Source organism: Anas platyrhynchos, chromosome 1, assembly GCF_047663525.1.
Source record: "Anas platyrhynchos isolate ZD024472 breed Pekin duck chromosome 1, IASCAAS_PekinDuck_T2T, whole genome shotgun sequence".
NCBI classification, from domain to species: domain Eukaryota; kingdom Metazoa; phylum Chordata; class Aves; order Anseriformes; family Anatidae; genus Anas; species Anas platyrhynchos.
Genome location: NC_092587.1, coordinates 205594230 through 205615007, shown reverse-complemented (window position 1 = coordinate 205615007; position 20778 = coordinate 205594230). Strand labels below are relative to the sequence as shown.

The 20778-nt window shown below is 61.7% G+C and overlaps 2 protein-coding genes across 6 annotated transcripts in view; both read right to left on the bottom strand.

Annotated features, from left to right (window-relative positions):
• Positions 1–9658, bottom strand: part of ARHGEF17 (Rho guanine nucleotide exchange factor 17) — a 36772-nt gene extending 27114 nt beyond the window's left edge. Inside the window, exon 1 of the mRNA XM_072032927.1 lies at positions 6671–9658. Coding sequence (XP_071889028.1) covers positions 6671–9535 — 2865 coding nt within the window. The 5' untranslated portion in view covers positions 9536–9658. The remainder of the gene's footprint in view (positions 1–6670) is intronic.
• Positions 9659–11663: 2005 nt separating this feature from the next.
• P2RY6 (pyrimidinergic receptor P2Y6) lies at positions 11664–18615 on the bottom strand. Of its 5 annotated transcripts, none has more exons than XM_038178379.2 (2): positions 18517–18615; positions 11664–13729 (listed from the first exon to the last, which is right to left on the bottom strand). In XM_038178379.2, exon 2 carries the CDS (start codon positions 13702–13704, stop codon positions 12718–12720), a length of 987 nt encoding a protein of 328 aa, XP_038034307.2. In that variant the 5' UTR covers positions 13705–13729; positions 18517–18615; the 3' UTR covers positions 11664–12717. The 5 variants fall into 5 exon arrangements, with proteins under 5 accessions (XP_038034307.2, XP_038034305.2, XP_005028064.2 ...); XM_038178377.2 differs by lacking the exon at positions 18517–18615 and adding an exon at positions 15878–16094; XM_005028007.6 differs by lacking the exon at positions 18517–18615 and adding an exon at positions 15895–16094.
• Between the last annotated feature and the right edge of the window lie 2163 nt (positions 18616–20778).

Sequence of the window (20778 nt, the reverse complement as noted above, 5' to 3'; positions counted from 1 at the left end):
GGCTCTGCACGCTGGGCTTGGTGCCTTCAGCTTCTGGGGTTGGGGAAGGTGGAGCGTGGATGCTCTGCGTGGGGCATGGAGGGGCTGGGGGTGGTGGGATGGGGTAAGGGAGGGAGGTGGGGGGAGATGGGGGAGATGGGGGGATGGATGGAGGGATGGAGGGATGGAGAAGGATGGAGATGGATGGATGGATGGATGGATGGATGGATGGATGGATGGATGGATGGATGGATGGATGGATGGATGGATGGATGAAGAAGGATGGAGATGGATAAGGATGAAGATGGGTAGAGATGGATGGACGGGGGAAAAGAGTGGAGATGGATGGAGATGGGGATGGAGATGGGGATGGAGATGGAGATGATGGGGATGGATGGATGGATAGATGGATGGATGGATGGATGGATGGATGGATAAGGATGGAGATGAAGATGGATGGACAAATGGATGGATGGAGATGGATGGAGATGGATGGAGATGGATGAGTGGATGAATAAGACGGATGGAGTCAGGTGGATGGAGATTGATGGACATGGATAGACGGAAAGAAGGAAGGAAGGAAGGAAGGAAGGAAGGAAGGAAGGAAGGAAGGAAGGAAGGAAGGAAGGAAGGAAGGAAGGAAGGAAGGAAGGAAGGAAGGAACCTTCCATCACACCTTGTGCAATGACACCACCTTCTCCACCCACAAGCTGGTGAACGAACCAGAAACCTCCTCTTGCACCCGAATTTAGGAAAAGTCCCTGACTGGACTCCAAGGCTGGCGCTACACTGGTGTAATTGGGATTGGCCGGGCGCTGCCTATGGTGGTGGGGCTGTGCTGGGCAGGTGGTGGGGCTCGAGGAGGACGAAGAGCTCAAGGTGGATCGGGCTTGGGGCAGATGTTGGGTCTCAAAAACGAGCAGAGGCGCAGGAGACTTCCTTCCTTGGCACAGACACACGAGTGCACCAGCACCAGGAAATTCCCTGGATGGGGATTCATAAGGGCAGCACGAATGGGGATGTCCCCGTGCACCCCTGCACGTGCACCCCAACACCAGGGAAGTCCTCGTGCACCCTTGCATGTGCAAACCAGCACCACAAATCCCCCCTTGCACGTGCAAACCGGGGTTTGCACCCCTCTGTGCACCCCAGCACCGAGGATGCCCCCGTCTCCATGCCCCCCCAGCACCATGGGACGTCCCCGTGCCCCCCTACGCGTGTCCCTAAACACCTGCACGGGGTTTGGGGCTGCTGGGCGAGGCTGGAAGCGGAGCCCCCGCCCGGCCCAGCCTCCCACCCTTTCTGCAGAATCGGGGCTTCGTGCCAGGAGCCTGACCTTTGGGTGCGCGGCCGTGGGCCAAGGCCAGCCCCCGGCACGGGGCCCAGCCTGGAGCTAACCCTCTCGCTCCGGGGCCGGATCCTGGACCCCCTTCATCCTTCAGGCACAAGGGGTGGCTGCAACCCAGCCCGAGAGCCGTCATCCATCACCCTTCCGAGTTCTTTTCCTAATTAATTACAGGCTTTAATTACAGGGAGCGCAGGCGCTGCTGAGCTGCAACCGGCGGGGTGCAAATAGGGTGGGAGCGATGGGTCTGCGCTGAGCAGGGGGGATGAGGGACAACGAGGAGGGGGTGACCCCAGAAGTGCCCTCTGGTCTCTGGGTCAGCACTTCTCGAACCCCAAAATGCACATCCCAAACCCCAAATGTCCCCAAAACCCCCAGACCCCACAGATCCTTCTATGCTGGTGTCCCCAAAGGGTGACGAGCCACCCTTCCCGAGCTGGTGTCCCTACAGCTGCTGGCACAGGCACAAACCAACCGCAGCAATCCCAAAATACGGCTCCCTTCGCCATCCCAAAACCACACGGCCACGGGAATATCGGCTGCGGGGGTAAAAATAGCCTGAAGCTCGCTGCCTCCTCGTTAGGGATGCTTCGTTAGGGTTTGCTGGTGGGGAATACGGGGCTCGATCCTATTAGCCATGGGGAGGGATGCCAGGGGGCTGCACGGCCCCGTGTTGGCCCTTCCCGTGCCTCAGTTTCCCCTGGAAAAGAGCCAGGATAAGATTCGGGCGAGCCCTTGGCGCTGGGGAGAAGAAAGCAGAGATTCACCCACCCCCCCCTCCCACCCCGGCCGTGTAATTATAGATTTCCAGAAACGCCAAAACCCGAGAAAACTCCCAGCCGTGGCCCAAAACCTGGTTTCTATGGAGATCATCGAGGAGGGAGGTGGGGGAAAGGGAGCAGGGGGACGAACGGGTGCCCGGTGCCCAACTTCAGGGAAGAAATGTTACCGGTGGGACAACGTCCAGAGGACTTTTTGTGTTTTTTGCTGCAAATCCTTGCTTTTTTTTTCCCCCAGGACCACCTTCACGCCTCGTCCCTGCACCCAGAAAAAAGGCAAGGATGAGGATGCTCCCGAGGGGGTGTACCAAAACCAAAGGATGCTCCAACCACCGAAACCCCAATGCAACCACCTTTACACCACGCATCCCCCTCCGCCACCCCCAAATCTGCCCCCTCTCCACTTTTGGGGGAAGAAACCAGCGTTTTTGGCTCCCTCCACCCCATCCATGGTGGGAGCAGCAGGTGGGGAAGGCAACGGCCGGGCCGCTCCGGGGCCACATTCCCATGACTTGTCCAGTCCTGCGAGGTGCTATATTGAAGTCGAAATTTTCCTGTTTAATCTGACGGCTGCGAAGTCAACAAACAGAAGCGTGGCAGCGAGCAGACCTCATTTTCCACCCCCCCGGGGCGCTGCACATGCGTGTGCATGGCTGTGCGCACACGTGTGCCACCCGTCCCGGCGGCTCACGGGAGCCAGAACAACTCCTTTTTATTTTTCCTTTTGATGCAATTTTTTTTCTTTCTTTCTGCCTTGATAGCAGCATTTCTTCCTGCAGCTTCCATGCTGAAAAAGGGTTTTGTCATCCCGCACGGCACAGGGGGGGGATAAAAACTTTGCGCCCAGGTTTCGAGCGCGGCCGGAGGAGCTCTCCGGCACCAGGGACGCCTTGGCCGGCTCCGGCCCCACGGAGAATCGTTGGAAGGCTCCCAGGACAAACAGTCCTGCTGCCGAGGGAGAACAGCACGTTACAGCCACCCGCCGGCACACACAGCTCGGGAAAACGCCGGCACAGCGGCGCTGCCCTGCTCCGAATCACCGGTGCAGCAAGGAGCCCGGGGGGGGGGGGGTGTTTGGGTAAAGGTTTTGCCGTGCTGAGAGCAGCCGGAGGGATTTGGTCCGTGTTTTGCTTGGGGTTTTGGATGCCTGTGCCCTCTCCATGCTCTGCGTGTGATAAATAAGTTGGGGGAAAAATAAAAAAACAAAGCTGGTGGTGTTGGGAATGGTGGAGCGCGCGGTGTGCCGAGCCTGCAGCACTGCCAAACGTGCTCGAGGGGGATCCTGGATGGTGAGCATCAAACCCAGAGTGGATTAAAGTGGGTGCTGAGCCCACTGGGAGCACAGGGGTGGATTTATTTGGTGCTTCTGGCCACCTGGGGACCTCGCTGTCCCCGCACGATGCCAGCATCCTCACCTCCGCCGGGCACCGCGGGGAGCACTCGTGCATCCAGCCCTCAACAGGAGGAGAGCGTTAGGTTCGTTAACTGCAAGCCCTAATGAGCCAGGAGCAGGCAGAGCTACAAACCAGGAGGATATCTTGAGGGATTAACGCCGCAGGACTGCCAGACCCCGCTGTTACTCCCTGGAGATGGAGACCAGGACGCACAGATGGCACGACGCTTCGGATGCCCCCAAGTCCCCACGGAGCGGCGACAATGTCACCGAGCAGAGGACCAGCCTCATGCTGCTGCCGCAAGCCAGAGCCCAGGCAGGGGGAAATAAATAAAAAAATAAAGATAATTTCTTCTCCGAAGGTCCAGGAGCGCGTAAATCTCCGCTCGCTCCCAGGTTATATCCGGCCTTTGGTGCTCTGCCCTGTAACGAGAGCAACTCGGTCCCCCTCGGCCCCCCCCGGCCACAGCTGGTGCCATCTGAAGTAAAACATCCCAGCTCCGCTCTCCAATAAATCAAAGGGGAAATAAAATACGGGTTTAAGTTCTCTTATGGCTGAGGCACAAAGGAAGCCGAAGGCAGGAGAGAGATTCAAAGATACGGCTGCAGCCTTGCCCTTAAAAGGAGAAATTCGCCCCCTCGGTGCCGAGTCCGGCGGGTTCAGGCAAGGTGAGGAACATCCGCCGGGGGGTCCAGCCCCTCCGTGTGTCGTGCTCCCAAGGTGATGCTGAGCCAAACTGGGCTCCCAGTTGCTCGTGACTGGTGCTGGAGTTGGTAGGCTGGGGGAAAATCCGCCTCAAATGAGCCCAAAATCGGTTCGGATGCTCCCGAGCAGCTGTGCCAGGAATCGCCACGCTTGATGCTTTTTTTTTTTTTGACGCCTTTTGGCACGCTTTTTGCCCCGACATCTCCAAGTCCCTCACAAACCATTAATCACTCCCCTGAGAGCCAGACCCTCGCCCCACCGGGCGCTTGCTCCGTGTCAGCGTTGGCCAAAAATAGGGTGAAATTACCCCAAAATTTACCCCAAACCCCTTTCCGGGGATGCTCTTCCCGCATCTCCCCGAAGCTCCTCGCTCTTGGACGGCTGCAGCAGCGATGGATAAAAGGGACGTGCGGGAGGAAAACGAAGCAGTCGGGGTGCTGGGGTCCCCTCCTCGCCCCCGGCGTGGATTTTATCCCAAGATTTTGCCCCCTTCCAGCTCCTCTTCCCTCCAAACGGCGCCGGAGGCGTCGACCGACTCCACACCAAAATTTTTTTTTTGGGCAAACGAGCGTGCAAAAAAAAAGAGGGCGCCTTGCAGCTGCGAGCCAGCCGAGCTGCTATTTCGGCAGCCTGGGGCTGGGAAAATAACCCAGCCTGCAACCACCCGCACCCATCTGCGGGGCTGGGACGTGAGGCGGCACCCAGCACCCACCCAGACACCGGGGCTGGGTTTTCTCCTCTCCTCTCCTTTCCAACTGCTGGAGAAGGGGGCAGGGGGATGGTGAGGGCAGAGCCCACCCGACTGCACGGAAAAGGGTGGGTTATGCGGAAAATGGGTGCTGATAAGGGGTTGGGAAGTTATCGCCCACCCTCGCCCTAGGGCATGGATCAAAGCCGGCGCTGCTCCATCCCAGCGCGGGGCCGTGGCACGGAGAGATCTGTGGGACCGCAGTGGGATCAGCAAATCCTACATCCCCTGGTGTCCCCCCATGTCTAGGGGGATGCGGGGAGCCCTCCAACCCCGGCACCATGGGGATGGAGCATCCCGTCCGGTGCTTTGCCCTCCCGGGGCCAAACCATCCCCTTGGGATTTCCCGAGAAGATGTTGGGGAGATTCCGTGGCCAAGATGCTCCACCACAGCAATGGGGTCGAGTCCCCAATCCCTTATCACAGCCCTTATCGCAGTGCCACCAAGACCCACAGGACACCGGGCCAACTCAGGTGCTTGGAGAGGGGATCCTGCTCCAAGAAAACCCACCAGGACCCCAAAACATTCAATTTGTTGCTGCTCGGGGATGAAGATGGGGAAAACACACGAATTTTGCGCACGCGCGTGCGCCACGGGATAAATCTCCCTGCTCCACATCTCAACCCGGCCAGGAAGGGTTACGCTGCCCGGGCGCTTCTCCTTGGGCGGCCAGAGGCTTTGCAGGGGATTCGCACAATCCCGGCCTCCTGGCCACCATAAATCACCACCGAAATGGGATTTGGCCCCCCGTGGGTATTTCTGGGCTTCGCCCTGGCGCCGCGCGGGGATGTCAGCCCACGGCGACTCGTGCTGAGTTATTAAAAGCCCGGTGGGCGCGGGAGGCGGCGGCGCTTGCGAGCGTGGCATCGCTTTTCCAGCAGCTTCGTTCCCCCCATCTGTGCTCCCGTGTCCCCGCTTGCACCGGCGAGCAGGGAAGACCCCAAAGCCGGCGACCCCAAAGCTGACCCCCGGGGAAAGCAAAACGCCTTTTTCCTCCCCAAAAAAGTCCCCCTGAGCCCACCGGGAGCAGCATTAATTAAACGGGGTAATAAAACCTTCACAGACACTTTTTTTTCCCCCTTTTCCCTTAGTTTTTAACGTGCACTTTTCTGGTAAGCCATAAACCTCAGCTTGGTCACCACGAGCCTTGAGCTGAAAAGTTTTAGGGGAAAAAAACCACAGTTGCTCTCGTTCAGCACATTTACACGGGGAACAACTGCAAGACACGGCACTTTTGGGGTCAGAAAGTGCTGGTTTGCTCCAGCAGGGCAGAATATCAGGAATATATTTAAAAAAAATACAAATTAAGCCCCCTGCCATAGAAAAAACAACTTCTGGTTCAGAGTTTCAGGCAGAAAATTAGCCCTGGCTGGTCCAGAGCACACCTGTTTCTGGGAACCCCATAGAGCATCGCTGGGAAATGCACCAGGAAGGCAGGAGAACTGCCTTCCCCGGATGTTTTTGGTGCTGTTTGACCCAGAAATTGCTTGGTTTCCACCCCAAAATCACCTACTTCTGGGGGTGGATCCCACAAGGACCACCCTCAGCACCAGAAAGGGCCGGCCCCTGCTCTGGGCCATCCAGCAGCGCCAACGGGAAAACTTTGGTCCCCAAAAGGGCCACGCGGTGGGGAGGGGACCCCAAAACACCCCCGCCACCCGTGGGGGGACAGTCCCACAAAGCCAAACCCCGGGGTTTTGGGGCGAGAAGGGCACTTACCACTTGGGGCTTGCTCCTGGGGTCGCTCTGCCGAGGGCACCGGGCGGGCTCGGGGGCGGTGGGCGTCGCGGGCGAAGAGCGGGGTCCGTCCCCGGGGCCGGGGGACGTGTCACCGGAGTTGAGGGCCAGCATGTACCGCTTGGTGACATCCTCCAGCGACGGCGGCTGCGGGGCAGGGAAAGTCTTGAGGGGCAGGCGGGTGGCATCCGGCACGGGGAGGTGGGCATGGTGGGCGGCGTGCGGCTCGGGGACCGAAATGGGGACGAAGGTGGCGGGCTCGCTGGTGTGGCGCACGTGCTTGGTGGCCGGGCGGGCCACCCTGGAGAGGCCGGGGGGCACCGGGGGAGGTTGGTTCTCCTGGTGGGACGCGCGGCTGGAGCGCTTCTTGGAGCTGCGCCGGGCGCCGCGGGGGGACAGCACCTCGGCGAGCTTGGGGTCGAAGCCGTAACCTTGGTGTCCTTGGGGACGCGCCGGTGGGGATCTCTGCTCCGAGAGGATGGGCTCGCTGCTGGACGGCGGGATGCTGCCCTCCAGCTCGCTGATGGCTTCACCGGGACCCTCGAAGGCGCCGGCGGCCAGCTCGCCGCGCCGGCTGGGGTCGCTCAGCGACTTCTTCTTGATGGTTTTGCCGTTGCCCTTCTCGTCGATGACTTTGTCCATGGCGCCGGGCTGGCTGACGATGGTCTGGATGAGGCTGCTGTAGTCCCGCAGCCCGTCGCTGCCCAGGGAAAGGTCGCTGCCCGCGCTGCCGGCCAGCGCCATGGCCGCGGGTTGGGGGATGCCCCCCTTGGCGCTCAGCGAACCCAACAGGTTGCTGTCGACGGAGAAATTCTTCGCCTCCTCCGCCACCGGGCAGCGCCGGTGGGGCATGGGGTCGCTCAGGGAGCGGTAGGGCTCGCCGCCGCCCTCCCCGATGCCGCTCTCGGCCCCGTTGGCACCCACCGAGGGGAATTTCCGCCGGCGCCGCAAGCTGCTGGGGGTGCTCGGGGCCTCCAAGGGTGCTTGGGCTTTGGTGGCCACGGGGACGTCTTCCAGTGCCATGGCTTGAGCCGGGGGCAAAGGTGGCTCGGTTGCAGTCTCAGTGGCATCAGGCAGCTGCCAGGCGGCCACGGCCTCGTGCAAGTCCCCCAAGGCCACCCCAGGAGGCCCCGGCTCCGGCTCGGTGACGATGCCCTCGTCCGTCATGCTCGACTCGTGCCCCAACAGCTCCTCCACGGATTTCCTTCGAGAGAAATTCTCCAACTCCGCTTCCTTCAACCGCCGCGTGCTCTCCGCCTGTCCCCGAAGGGCCACGTCCGTCCCCATGGCGGGTGCCACCTCCCCGACGCCCTCCACACCTCCGCTGTCCTTCTGCTCGGCCGCCAAGCCGTAATCCTGCTGGGAACCCATCCTGCTGATCTTCTCGAAGACCTGCCTGGCCTCCTGGATGTACTGGTCCTGGATGACCACGGGCAGCGCGTCCTCGTCCCCCCGCCGCCCGCCGCCCGCCGGAGCCGCCGCCTCGTGGCTACCGGCGGTGGCCAAGAGGAGCTCGGAGGAGCTCTGCTTCATGGTGCTCTGCAGGAAAAGCCGGCGCGTCCCCGATTTCTCGGAGCAGGTGAAGGACTTGGCGCGGCGCAGCGTGGCCGTCAGGTCCTTCAGCGTTGGCCGCTCGCCCGGCGCCCAGCGGCTGGGGGGCTGAGCGGCGCCGCGGTCCCGGGGGCCGGCCGGCGGGGGGCCGACATCGCAGCCCCCCTCGGCCAGGCCGATCCTCACCCCTTTCTTCTTCACTTTCAGCTCCGACAGGTCCGACTTGAGGAAGCTGAGGAGCGTCAGCGTCTCGGTGGCGATGTCGGGGTTGGACAAGGACTTGCGGTGCTCGGCCCGCTCCCCCGCCAGCTGCGGGCCCTCGCTCCCCAAATCCGGCCTCGCCTTGGCCGTGCCCGGTGCCACCTTGGGCCTCCCACGGGTTTGGGGTTGTCCCCAAGCCACCCCATCGCTCGGCCCGAAACCGGGCGAGCGGCGGCCGCCGTGGAGGACCCAACAGCTGCCCGGCTGCTCCTCTTCCTTCAGCGTCTCCGTGCTGGAGTAGCGGCTCCCGGCGGGGCTACCGAAGGGCAGGATGCTCACCTTGGCCACCCTGGCCACCACGGGGGCCGCGGGGGCGAGCGGTTGGCGGCTCCCCAACTTGCTCGGGCCCTCGCCGTCCCCTTGGCGGTTGGGGGCTCGCAGCAACCCCTCGCCCTCGCTGCCCGGAGAACCCCGGCTACGGGGCGAGGAAGAGGAAGGAGAAGAAGAGGAGGAGGAGGAGGAGGAGGCCGGGCGAGCCGAGCTATGCCAGGAATGCGGGCCGAGCCCCGGCGCAGCCCCGCGGGGCGCCCGCAGCGCCGGGTGCGGGACGCGGCTGCGGGGAGGTGGCGGCGGCGGCGTTCCCCGAGCGCTGCCGGTGCCGTTGGCTTTGGCGGTGCCGTCGGAGGTCCCGATGCCGTTGCCGGTGCCGATGCCGTTGCCGGTCCCCGGGGGCTGCCGCCCGTTTTCGCCGAAGAGTTTGCGCATCGCCGGGACGCTGGGCCAGCGCGGCTCCGCGCTCAGCGCCGGCCCCCGAGGCGGCGGCGGAGGAGGAGGAGGAGGAGGAAGAGGAGGAGGTGGAGGAGGAGGAGGAGGAGGAGGAGGAGGAGGAGGAGGCTGCGGCGGCCCCGCATGGGCCGGGCCCGGGGGCTCGGAGCGGCCGAAACGCAGCGAGAGCTGCCGAACCGACGGGGCCAAGCTGCGCGCACCAAAAACTTGGCCGCCCGGGGAAAAAAAAGACGACGAAGAAGAGCAGCGGCAGGGAGACGAGGAAGAAGAGGAGGAGGAAGAAACCCGGCCGCTGCCCCCCTCCGCCATTGTGTGTCCCCCCCCCCTCCCCGCCGCCTCCCCTCCGCCCGCCCCCCGGCCCCGCCGGCAGCCCCGGCCCCGCTGCCCCCCGCCGCAGGCACCGCCCGGCCCCGCTCCTCCTCCGGGCTGCCAGCGGGCTTCATCACGCCCGCTTTGTTTTCTCTCCTTTTTTTTTATTCCTTCCTTTTTTTTCCCTCCCTCCCTCTTTTTTTTTTTTTTTTTTTTTTTCCCTCGCCCCCTTCTTTTTTTTTTTTATTTGTTGCGTTCAAATAAACTTTCCCCGAGAGGCGGGGTTTGTTTCCTCTCCTCCTTCGGAGAGAGGGGGATGGTGGCAGTGGCCCTTTTGGGCTTTTTTTGTTTTTTTTTTTCCTGCTTTTTTTTTTGCGAGAGCAGCGGCAGAAGGAGGAGAGGAGGGAGAAAAAAAGGGGAAGGGAAGGGAAGGGAAGGGAAGGGAAGGGAAGGGAAGGGAAGGGAAGGGAAGGGAAGGGAAGGGAAGGGAAGGGAAGGGAAGGGAAGGGAAGGGAAGGGAAGGGAAGGGAAGGGAAGGGAAGGGAAGGGAAGGGAAGGGAAGGGAAGGGAAGGGAAGGGAAGGGAAGGGAAGGGAAAAGTGGCACAGAGCTGCTCAGGACGAGCACCAGGCTCCCCGCATCCCCCATCTCCACCCCCCCCACCCACCCCCAAATTGGTGTTTATTTGATTTTTTTTTTGGTGGGGAAACAGGATAAGGATGTGATTTTGGGTCACTCTGAGCTATCGGGGAGAGCCCCCTTCTCTTTTTTCCACCTGGGTCTCTCCAGCCACACTTTGTGGCTCATCCAAGGCCGGGCACCCCGTCCCCACCTCCCCAGGCACCCCAGCAGCATGCTGCCCCGCTGAAAGTTTTTCTCCTTACTTTTTGGGTCACCAGTGCTTGCTGCTTGCAGGCAAGAAGCCCGTTCCCCCAAAACAAAACAGCAGATTGACCTCCGGGAAGCGAAAATGAATGGGACGACCCCGCTTTGCAGGGCTGCACCACGTAAAGGACGCTGCTATCTGTGTCTCTGGGCCCAAAACCCCCATAAATGCATTTTTTTCGAGAATAAAAAGCACCTCCGGCAACGCCGTGGATTCCTTCCCTGGCTCTCCCTTCCCTCCCACCACCTTCCTGCCCCGCTGCCCCCAGGGCTGGGTGGCTCCTGGGCCTGCTGATGACGTCCCTAAGCTGTCACTGGCATTTGGGATGGAATTTAGGGCAGAACCCTCCTGGCCCCATCCCCGAGGTGTGCCCATCACCGTGGCTTTGGGACCTGGTGGCACCAAGGGATCCACTGATGGGGCTTATCCAGAAGGAGCAGACCCCCGAGGCCAGGCAGACCAAAAGTGGAAAAACTGAGCTCCAAGTGCCTCAAAAACACCCCAAAATTGGCGATTCCACCTCCTGGACCTCTTTGGGATGCCCCTGCCCCAGCCCGGGGTGTCCCCAGGGTGTCCCCAAACCCCTCCGAGGCACCCAGGTGCTTGCACACCCCATGAAGGTGGCTTGGGGCCATCCACGTTCATGGGCAGAAAAAAACCAAAATATGTTCCTTTCTGCCTTTTTTGGACTTCCTTGGGGCTTTTTACAAAGCTTTTTGGGGTCACACCTGGCTGGGTGTCCCCCTCCCCGGCAGCCCCCCGGCCTCGCCGCCTCCCCGCAGACATTTCCCAAAACGCGAAGTTTTTGCGCCCTCTCCAAACCTGAAGATTTTGCGCCCTCTCCTGGGTCCGGGCGGCGTGGCCGAGCCCGAGCCCCGGCGTCACCCCCCCGGCGCCTTTCCTTTGTCCGGGAAAACTTGGGGACATCACCGTCCCCGCGGGTTTTTCCCTCCAACCACCGTGTTTTTATTTTTTTATTTTTATTATTATTATTTTTTTCCGCAGCACGCAAAATTGCGGGGATGGGAGACCCCAAAAACGCGTCGGAAGAGATCCCAGCGCCGAGAGCTATGGCCAAGGGGAACCCCGAGGCCACCCCTACCTCCTGCACCCCAACCTCAACCCCACATAGGGATCTCCCCAAGGTAAAGCAAGGGACCGTCCACTGCTAATCCCTGAGATTTGAAGCAAATTGCTTAAATCGACTTAATCGACGCGATTACGGCACAGAGACACCTGCGAGTATGGGTTTGCAAAGTGTATTTGGGGTTGGGGTGGCTCCGTGCACAACGTTGCCCCGCTCGGATGCGTGCGTATATACGGTACAAAGCGTGTGCAGGTCCTCGTGCAGATCCCCTATAGATATAGGGGAAGGTTCAGTCTATACGTCCTATATTATAGGGGACTGGCAAAGCAGTTAGAGGCACAGCCACGGTGCCCAGCCTCTTGGTGGCCTTGGGATCGGCTGGGCTCCTCGTGTGGGTAAGGTGCAACCCTATAAAACGTGATGCTTTGGTTCATCCAGCAGGCTCAGCCTTGATGTCCGGTGTCACCTGGGTGCTCGGTGGCAGTGGCAGGGGTCTCCCAGTTCCTGGCATCGTGGCCGGGTGGGAAATATGGCATCGGTGTCCTGGTCCCCCTCACCGCCCCTCACCAGCTCCCCGTCTGGCCAGGGATGCCCTCTCACCCTTTCGAAGCCCCAGTGGCACCAGTGGCCCCATGTCTTTTAGTGGTCTGGTCCCATTCTGGGATACACCAGCGTTACCCCGAAATGTCCATGACACCCATCTGTTCCTCTGCTGGGTCCACAGAGGTGCCAGAAATGGTTTGTGGGGGCTGTTGGTGTTCAGGACCCCAAAACTGCCCCATGGTTTCGGTGGCGGGGCACAGAGCCACGTTCCCCAGGTGAGTACAAGCCAAAAACTCATCCCCTGATGAAGGGAAGCTCAAAACATCTTTTGGGGGCAGAAATCCCCCCCCGAGCAGCCTACCCGGGCGGCCCCATCCCTTCTCCCCACGCTCCCACCGCCTCCTCCGTGGTCCCCCCCAGTGGTTTTTATTGCTTCGGTGCTTCAGCCTCCACCAAAAGGTGGCACAAAGCAGCTAAAAAAACAGGACGGCGTCGAGCAACCGGCGGAGGGCAGCCCTTGGAGAGCGGGGACACCGCGTCACAACCCCCGTGGGCTGGAAGCAAGCTCTGGAAGCTCAGGAGATGTCCCCCAGGCGCGTCCCCGTCTCCGCGCCACGCGGCTTTGAGCCCAAAAGTGCTCCGGTGACACCGAGGTGGCCTTGTCTACCTAGGAGCCGTAGGTGACGCAGTGGTCGTGCCGCCACTTGGAGCTCATCTTGTCGAGGAGGTAGCGGGTGCTCTCGCGGAACTTGCGCTGGGTGAAGTAGAAGAGGATGGGGTCGAGGACGCTGTTCATGCTGGCGAAGGGGCGCGTGCACTTGTAGGCGATGGCAAAAGCCTCCAGCACCGGGCAGGGCAGGTTGGGCGAGGAGCGGACGATCAGGTAGATGGTCTTGGTGAGGTGGAAGGGGAAGAAGCTGATGGAGAAGACGATGACCACGATGACGATCATGCGCACCGCCTTGTCCTTCTTCTTGTGCACCGCCAGGCCGATCAGCTCGTCCCTTTGGCACAGGATGCGGGCCATGCTGCAGTAGCACCCCAGGATGGCCACGAAGGGCAACAAGAAGCCGGTGACGGTCAACGTGATGCCGTAGGGGAAATAGGCGGCGGAGAGGTCCGGGGGGCTCAGGTCGTAGCAGACCGTGCGGTTCCTTTGCGTGCCGGTGGAGGCGAAGACGAAGGTGGGCAGGCACTGGGCGACCACCACGGACCAGACGGCGGCGCACACCAGCCACGTCAGCTTCTTGCCCTTCTTTTTGTGCCACGAGGCCAAGGGGTGGCAGATGCCCAGGTAGCGTTGGACGCTGATGCAGGTGAGGAAGAGGATGCTGCCGTGGAGGTTGGTGTAGAACTGGAAGCGGACCAACTTGCAGGTGAAGTCCCCGAAGGGCCAGTAGTCCTTTTGGGTGTAGTTGTAGATGAGGAGAGGGAGGGAGCAGACGTAGAGCAGGTCGGCCATGGCCAGGTTGAGCATGTAGATCATGGTGCGGGTCAGCGCCTTGCGGGCCAGCCAGATCTGCCCGATGACCACGGCGTTGAGGGGCAGCCCCAGCAGGAACACCACCGAGTAGACCAGGGGCAGCAGCACCTGCTTGAATTCCTCGTGGAAGGTGCACGAGTTCCTCCCGGCTGTAACGTTGGCCATGGTCATGGTCCCCTCTTCACCGGCGTGGCACCTGCGGGTGACAAAAAGGGGACACTTGGTGGCTTGGCCATGGGGTGACACATCCGGGATGAGCCCGGATCAGTGCATGCAACCCCATAGCCTCAACCTTCCCCATCGTGGATTTTGAGGTCTGTTGGGTGGAAGGAGCAGCACTGTGCGGGGTGGTGGCCACTTGGGGACAGCGCGGTGGCCACCACCGCCGCCACCCCGTGGTGCTGGCACTTTGCACAAGGCCAAGCTGCTCTTCTGCCGGATGGGCAGAGCTGCTAAAGAGGAAATTGCAGCGGAGCCTTCAGCGGCGCAGCGAGCTCAGCCCTTGTCCCTGGTCCTCTGCAGGGGGTGCCAAAACCCTACAGCGAGCCACCCGTTTTGGGAGCCGCCACCAGTGCCGAGGGACGCGCGTATGTTTCACGGGCGCTTTCATCCGGGGACGGAGAGCAGCACCTCCCTGGTTCTGGAGGTTTTGGGGTCTTGGGGGTGATGCCAGCCCATCCAGGTGGCCCCTGGGCTTCTGGGGACGAGGCCACCCGCTCCGTTATGGGGCTGGGAAGCTGCGTCCCCGAGCCAGAGGCTGCAACCGGAGCCTGCTCTGCCGGGAGAGCGGGTTGTGAGCAAGCAGTGAAAGGAGGAGGAAATAAAACCCCACAAAAGGCGACTACAAAACCGCAGAGGCCCCGTCCCCCGCCTTGCCACCGCCACCCCGCCCGTGTCGCTTCGCCAGGGCCCTCGCCTGGCACCCATGGGTGCTGAGCACGCCCGAGGTGGTTGGAGCGCCCGTGGCAGCGGCGTGCAGAGCGGCTTCTCCTGCCTCTCTCAGTTCCTCCCCGTGTCACCCTCGTCCTGCAGACCTGTCTGCGACCTCGGCACCCACTTCCCCTCTTCGTGACCCCCCCCGGGCTGGGGGTGCCCCCCTCCGGCTGCGCGGGAACCGAAGGGACACCGAGGCAGGGAGAGGATGGTCAGGCTCCCTTATTTTTGGGGGGACCCACTGTGTCCCCCCCTACCCCGTTGCCCTTCCCCGGGACCCCAAGGTGGAGCAGCACCCACCTCTGGAGCCTCGGCCACCCCACAGCTCGTGGGATCACTGCTGGGAAAAGGGGGACAAGAGAAATAAAGGACTGAGAGGTGCTGGGGGCTTACCCTTTGGGGTGCCCGGAGTGCTGGGACCCGCCACCCGCTCCGGGTCCTGGGTGCGTCTGCAGCCCCGGGTGTTGTGCAACGCTTCCCCTTCCTGCCCCGACACAGCACCCCGGTGCTGGATGGGGAACCGAAACTGGGGTGGCAGGGTGGGCACGGCGGGGTGGGCACACACGGCACCATATGGCCCCGCAGCACACACAGGTGCCCACGCGGACACACGGACCCCAAAACACGTGTGTGCACCCCCAGCACACCTACACACCCCCCCTTACAGACCCCTGTGCACACACGTGCACCCCTTACACACGTGCACACACCCTACACAATCAGGGACACCCCCTACACACACACCCCATACACCCCATACCCTAAAAACTCAGCACCCGGCCACCCAGTGACATTTGGGAAACGCCACCGGGGCAGGGGGATGCGCCCGGGTGGGGATGTGACAACGGTGCCACCGTGCCACCAGCACCCACGGGTGCCCCAGGCCACCTGGGTGGGTTTTGGGGCTGGGATATAGGGTTGGGAGGTAAAAAAGAATAATGGAAAAGGGCAGAGGCTGGGACGGGGCAGCTCCAGCTGCCACCGGTGTCACCTGTGGCCACCGAGCTGGGACTGTCACCCTGTCACATTCCCCTGGGTGCTCAGCGGGACGTGCTCCGTGCCAGCACCCTGCCCGCCCCGGGAGGTGTGATTTTCAGAGCCTTTTGCTCTCTTTACCAAATTTTGCCCCCAAAATACCCCTCCCAGGTGGTGCAAATCACAGCCACGAGCACAACCTTTCGATTAGGCACCGGAGAAGCCCCCCCAGCTGCCCGGAACCCCTCGTTTGCACCCTGCCGCCTCCAAAACTTCCAGTTTTTGAGCAAAACCGCAGCAGGCGCTCGCTCTCTTCCATCTCCTCCACCCTCTTCCATCGGTGGCTGATAACACCAGGACTTTGCTGGCCAATTTTCGGCCCCGTTCCCAAACCCCGCTGCCCTCGCCCCCCTCCTCCTCCCTCCCCAAATCCCACCTTTTATATTTCTAAACCTGGCTCAGCCGCGAGCGGAGCAAATCCGTTTGCCTCCTCCAATGCTGCGGCTGCTTCCCAAATCCCCCGCTGGATGCAACGTGGGATCCTCGCAGGCTTCGCCGCCGAAATGACTAATATTTACTAAATACGCGCATCCTTCCCCCAAATAATGCGGTGGCTACGCCTGCTCTTCTCCCTTTCAAAGCAGGGAGCTGTCGTCATGCCCGGCACGTGCGCGCTGAGCCTCTTCCTTCTTTTTAAACCTAAATTTGTCTCCCCTCTTACAGAGGAATCGGATGTTCCCCCTTGCTCTTTTCCAAGCAGCTCGCTGCTTTTTTCAAGAAAAAAAAAAAAAAGGCCACGGATGCAGGCGAAAGCCTTGTGGCACCGTGCCGGCCCATGCTCCGGGCTCGTGGCGAGGGACGATGTGACAAGGGTCTGGGTTTGTCCTTCCCGGCACGAGGGCTGGTTCCCGGATCCATCCCTCCTCTCCGGGAAGTGTTCCTGAGAACAAAGCGGGTCGGATGCGGACGTTTTGTTGGGGTTTTTCATGAAATAGGGGGCACAGTCATTGAAAGAGTCCCTTCCGCCCCAAAAAACACCCGAGTTAGAACCGGCACCCTGCTCCAAGAGGTGACCTTTGCTCAGCGTTTTGCCCTCTTTAGCAGATTTTGCCCCAAAACCACCTCTCCCAGGAGCGATTGCGGGAGGATGCTGAGGGATGTGCCCAAGGCTCCGTGCACGGCCAGGGGCAGAGCGCTCCCATCCCAAAATCAGCAGCACCAAAAGCACCACGGGCAGCCAAAAAACAGCCCCAAAACGGGCTGCCCTGACACCACGGCGATGGGCACGGGGCAAAACCCGGTGCCAACGGTGAGGAAGGGGCTGCCCCGTGCCAAGTGGGGGCTCTGCAGGGTGGGATTTATCACCGGGGGGGGGGGGGAGCAGCACGTGGGGAGGGCAGGAAGGGGAAGGAGAAGTGGGGTGCTCTGCGGGCAGACAAGGAAAAAAAGTGGGGGGGAGGCCACGTCGGGGAGGCTCCTGGTGCTGCGCCGCCGTGGAAGCGAAAGCGGCGGCTCAGCAGATTTGCAGCCCTGGATGCGATGGGAAACCTCCAATTATTGATTCCTGGAGGGGTCGGGGGATCGATGAGGCCGGTTTGGGTTTTGGGGGGCACGGCTGGGTGCTCGCCCCATGTGCACCCCGGTGTTCTCAGGCTCAGAATTAGGGACACGAAGGGATCCCACAGGTTCGGCGTGGCCAGGATCACCCCTTTCTCCCCACACCCTTTTTCCCTGTGTGGGGTGGGAGAAGCCCCTTTTGCAGAGATGCTCTGGGCACGCCAGCCCTCCCCGTGCACAGGAAGCATTTGCAAACCCGTTTGCATGAAACACCACAAATCCGCGCCGGGGAAGGGATTAGGCAAAGCAGGTTGGGGAGGTGATGTGAGAAGGGGAAAACACGTAGCTCGGGGCTGTTTTCCTGCTCAGGAAAACAACCCCACACCTCCCGTGGGCTTATTTTTCAGGTCCTTCCTCCTGCAGCCCCCTCGGAGCGGGATTAGGGGGCAAGGAGCACGAAGGGGAGGTTTTGGGACAAGGACGGGGCAGCTCGCAGCCCCCACCGGGTGTAGGGTTTGTACAAACCCGTGATTTTTGTACAAACCCCAGATTTTAGGATGCTCCGCGTGCATCCCCGGGGACCCCAAGCACGTCCCCGATTGCCCGTGCCGTGGTAGGGAGCAGAGGGATTGGGGTGCATTGGGGGGAACCCATCCCGCTGAGCTTCACCCCTGCTTTTGGGATCACGGAGGGGTTTTCAGCCCTGCTCTGTAGCACCAGCTGCTCGACCTCCCCAAAATCCCATATCCACCGGGGGACTGGGCAGCTGCCGGCGAGGCGGACACGTCCCTGCTCAGCCGGATCCCTGAGATGGGATGGGATGAGAGGGGTGCAGATTTTAGGGAAAACACCCCCAACCCCCTGATCTGGGCTGTAGGGGGAAGCCGGGGAGACCCCAAGACCCTGATTTGGGCTTAGGGGGAGCCAGGGAGACCCCAAGACCCCAACCTGGGCTGTAGGGGGGAGCCGGGGAGACCCCAAGACCCCAACCTGGGCTGTAGGGGGGAGCCGGGGAGACCCCAAGACCCCAACCTGGGCTGTAGGGGGGAGCCAGGGAGACCCCAAGACCCCGACCTGGGCTGTAGGGGGGAGCCACGGAGACCCCAAGACCCCGACCTGGGTTGTAGGGGGGAACCGGGGAGACCCCAAGACCCCAGCCCACTCCCCACGGATGATGGGTGCTATGGGCATGGGGCTGGGGGGCTAAAGCCAGCTGTGACCCCCCCTAGGTCCCAAAAAGAGCCCTCCCGAGGGACCTCAGCCACCCTTGGGGTGCCCGGCACCCTGTCCCCAGTGCGGCTGGCTTTTTGCCCACTATCACCCCCAAAAAAAAAGCAGCGGGGGAAACCCAGGACCAAATCCTTCCCCCCCCCCCACCCCAAACCCCGATCCCTCTCCCACCCCGATCCTACCCGGATCCCACAGCCCGGATCGGGTTCTCTCCCTCCCTTTTTGGGTCGGATTTGTCCCTTATCCTGCCCGGCTCGGCTCGGTTCGGGTTTGGGGGGGGGCACTTACCGGCAGCCGGGATGCTCCGGGGTGGTGTCGGTGTCGGTATTGGGAATCCGAGGGGGGGGCCCCGCTGCTGCCCTCCGGGCCCCGCTCCGCCCCGTTCCGCCCCGCTCCGCCCCGCTCCGCACCATCCGGCACCTGCGGGGGGGACGGGAAAAAGAGGGGGGGACACGGCTGGGAAGGGGGGAAAACGGGTGGGGGGATAGGTGGGTGGGGGGGCAGGTGGATGGGGAAGAGTTGGGTGGGGAACAGGTGGGTGGGGGCGCAGGGCTGGGTGGGATGCGCAACGGGATTTGGGGGGTGTGGGTGGATTTGGGGTGTGTGGATGGATTTGGGGTGTGTGGATGGATTTGGGGGGAAGCCTGGATTGGGGGACAGACTGATGGGGGTCACAGCTGGATGGGGAACAGATGGATGGGGGAAATATTTGAATGGGGTACAGCTGGATTTGGGATGTGCGGCTGGATTTGGGGTGCATGGCTGGATTGGGGGACAGACTGATGGGGGTCATAATTGGATGGGGAACAGCTGGATGGGGGAAATATATGAATGGGGTGCAGCTGGATTTGGGATGCACGGCTGGATTGGGGAAAAGGTGGGTAGGGGGTCACAGCTGGATGTGGAACAGCTGGATGGGGAAATATATGAATGGGGTACAGCTGGATTTAGGATGTGCGGCTGGATTTGGGATGTGCAGCTGGATTTGGGATGCGCAGCTGGATTTGGGGTGCACGGCTGAATTGGGGGACAGACCGATGGGGGTCATAATTGGATGGGGAACAGCTGGATGGGGGAAATATATGAACGGAGTACAGCTGGATTTGGGATGCACAGATGGATTGGGGAACAGATGGATAGGGACACACCTGGACTGGGGGTAGCTGGATGGGGATGCACAGCTGGATGGGGGACATCTGGGTGGAGAACAGCTGGATGGGGTTGCACAGATGGATGGGGAACATCTGGATATGCAAGGACTGTGGGGTGGGGGCACATCTGGATGGGGCAGCTCAGTTGGATGGGGATGCACAACTGGAGGAGGTCCCCCATTGCCCCCATGCAAATATCTGGGTGAAGTGGGGTGTTGGGTTAATCCTAAATCCCACCCCAAATGGGATTTGCATGGCGGGGGTTTTCTGCCCCATCCCACAGCTGGCTGACCCCATCCAACAGCTGGATCTCCCCGGCAGCGTGGCGAGCAGCCGGGCATCGGGGTCGGGTTTTCCCCACGGTGCTGGTGAGCGGGGCTGGGGCTGCAGCGGGGAGAGGAGCAGAGGAGGTGGCAGCACCTTCACCACTCATTAACCCGGCCCTAAAGGCAGCAGCGTGCTTCCTGAGCAGGGCTATTAAAGGGCAATAAGGAAAGGAGCCCGGGGCACGCGGGTGGTGGGAAAGAACCCAAGCATAAAGAGCCCGAGGATGCTGGTACCCCATGGGGCGGTGGGCTCTGTAGGATCCTGCGCTCAGCCCAGTTTTACCCCATAAATTATCCCCTTTTCTTCTTTTTATGGGGTTTCACGGGGGTGGGTGCCCAGGTAATGGGATATGATGCTCCCCAGCACCCCCGCTACGAGCTGTAGGGTTTGGGGCACGGGCTCCGGCTTTAGGATTGGGGCCGGGGAGACGGAGCAAAAAGCGCCTGGGTCCTGCTGGCGCCTGCACGAGCGCGGACAACGCGGGCTTTCATCGATCCTGGCGCTGCAGCCCTGCAGGGAGATGGGCTCTGGCAGGAGAAGCCGTGAATATTTGCAGCCACAGCCAGGCTGGAGCCATCCCCTCGGCCCCGGGGCTGCCCGCGCTGGCGGGGATGGCTCGGTGCCCTGCCGAAAATTCCCATCCGCCACGGGGGGGGAAGCCGGAAAGCGGGTGAAAAAGTGTCTGGTTGTGGAGCGGAGCAGAAAACACGCCTTGCGCAAACACGCCCGGCAGCGTTCTGAGGAAACCCCAAAGTTTTCCCTATAATTTGGGGGAAACGGGGGCTGAGGACGGCCACAGCTCGCTCCTGCGATGGGCGGCAGCCCCCGTCCTGCCTCCATCTGCGGGGCCGGGGAAGAAAAGCTGAAATCCTCCCTCCGTGCTCGTCCTTGAGGGTCCCCAAGGTGACCGTGGGGACACGCCGTAAATAGGGCGAGGAGCCTGAAAAACACCGAGGAGCAGCCGCCCCTGGCCGCCCGCCAGCCCCAGCCACCTCCCGCCCCATCCACCCCATCCCTGCAGCAGCCGGGATAAACAGGAGCCCCAAACCCCAAACAATTCTGGGGTTGAGCA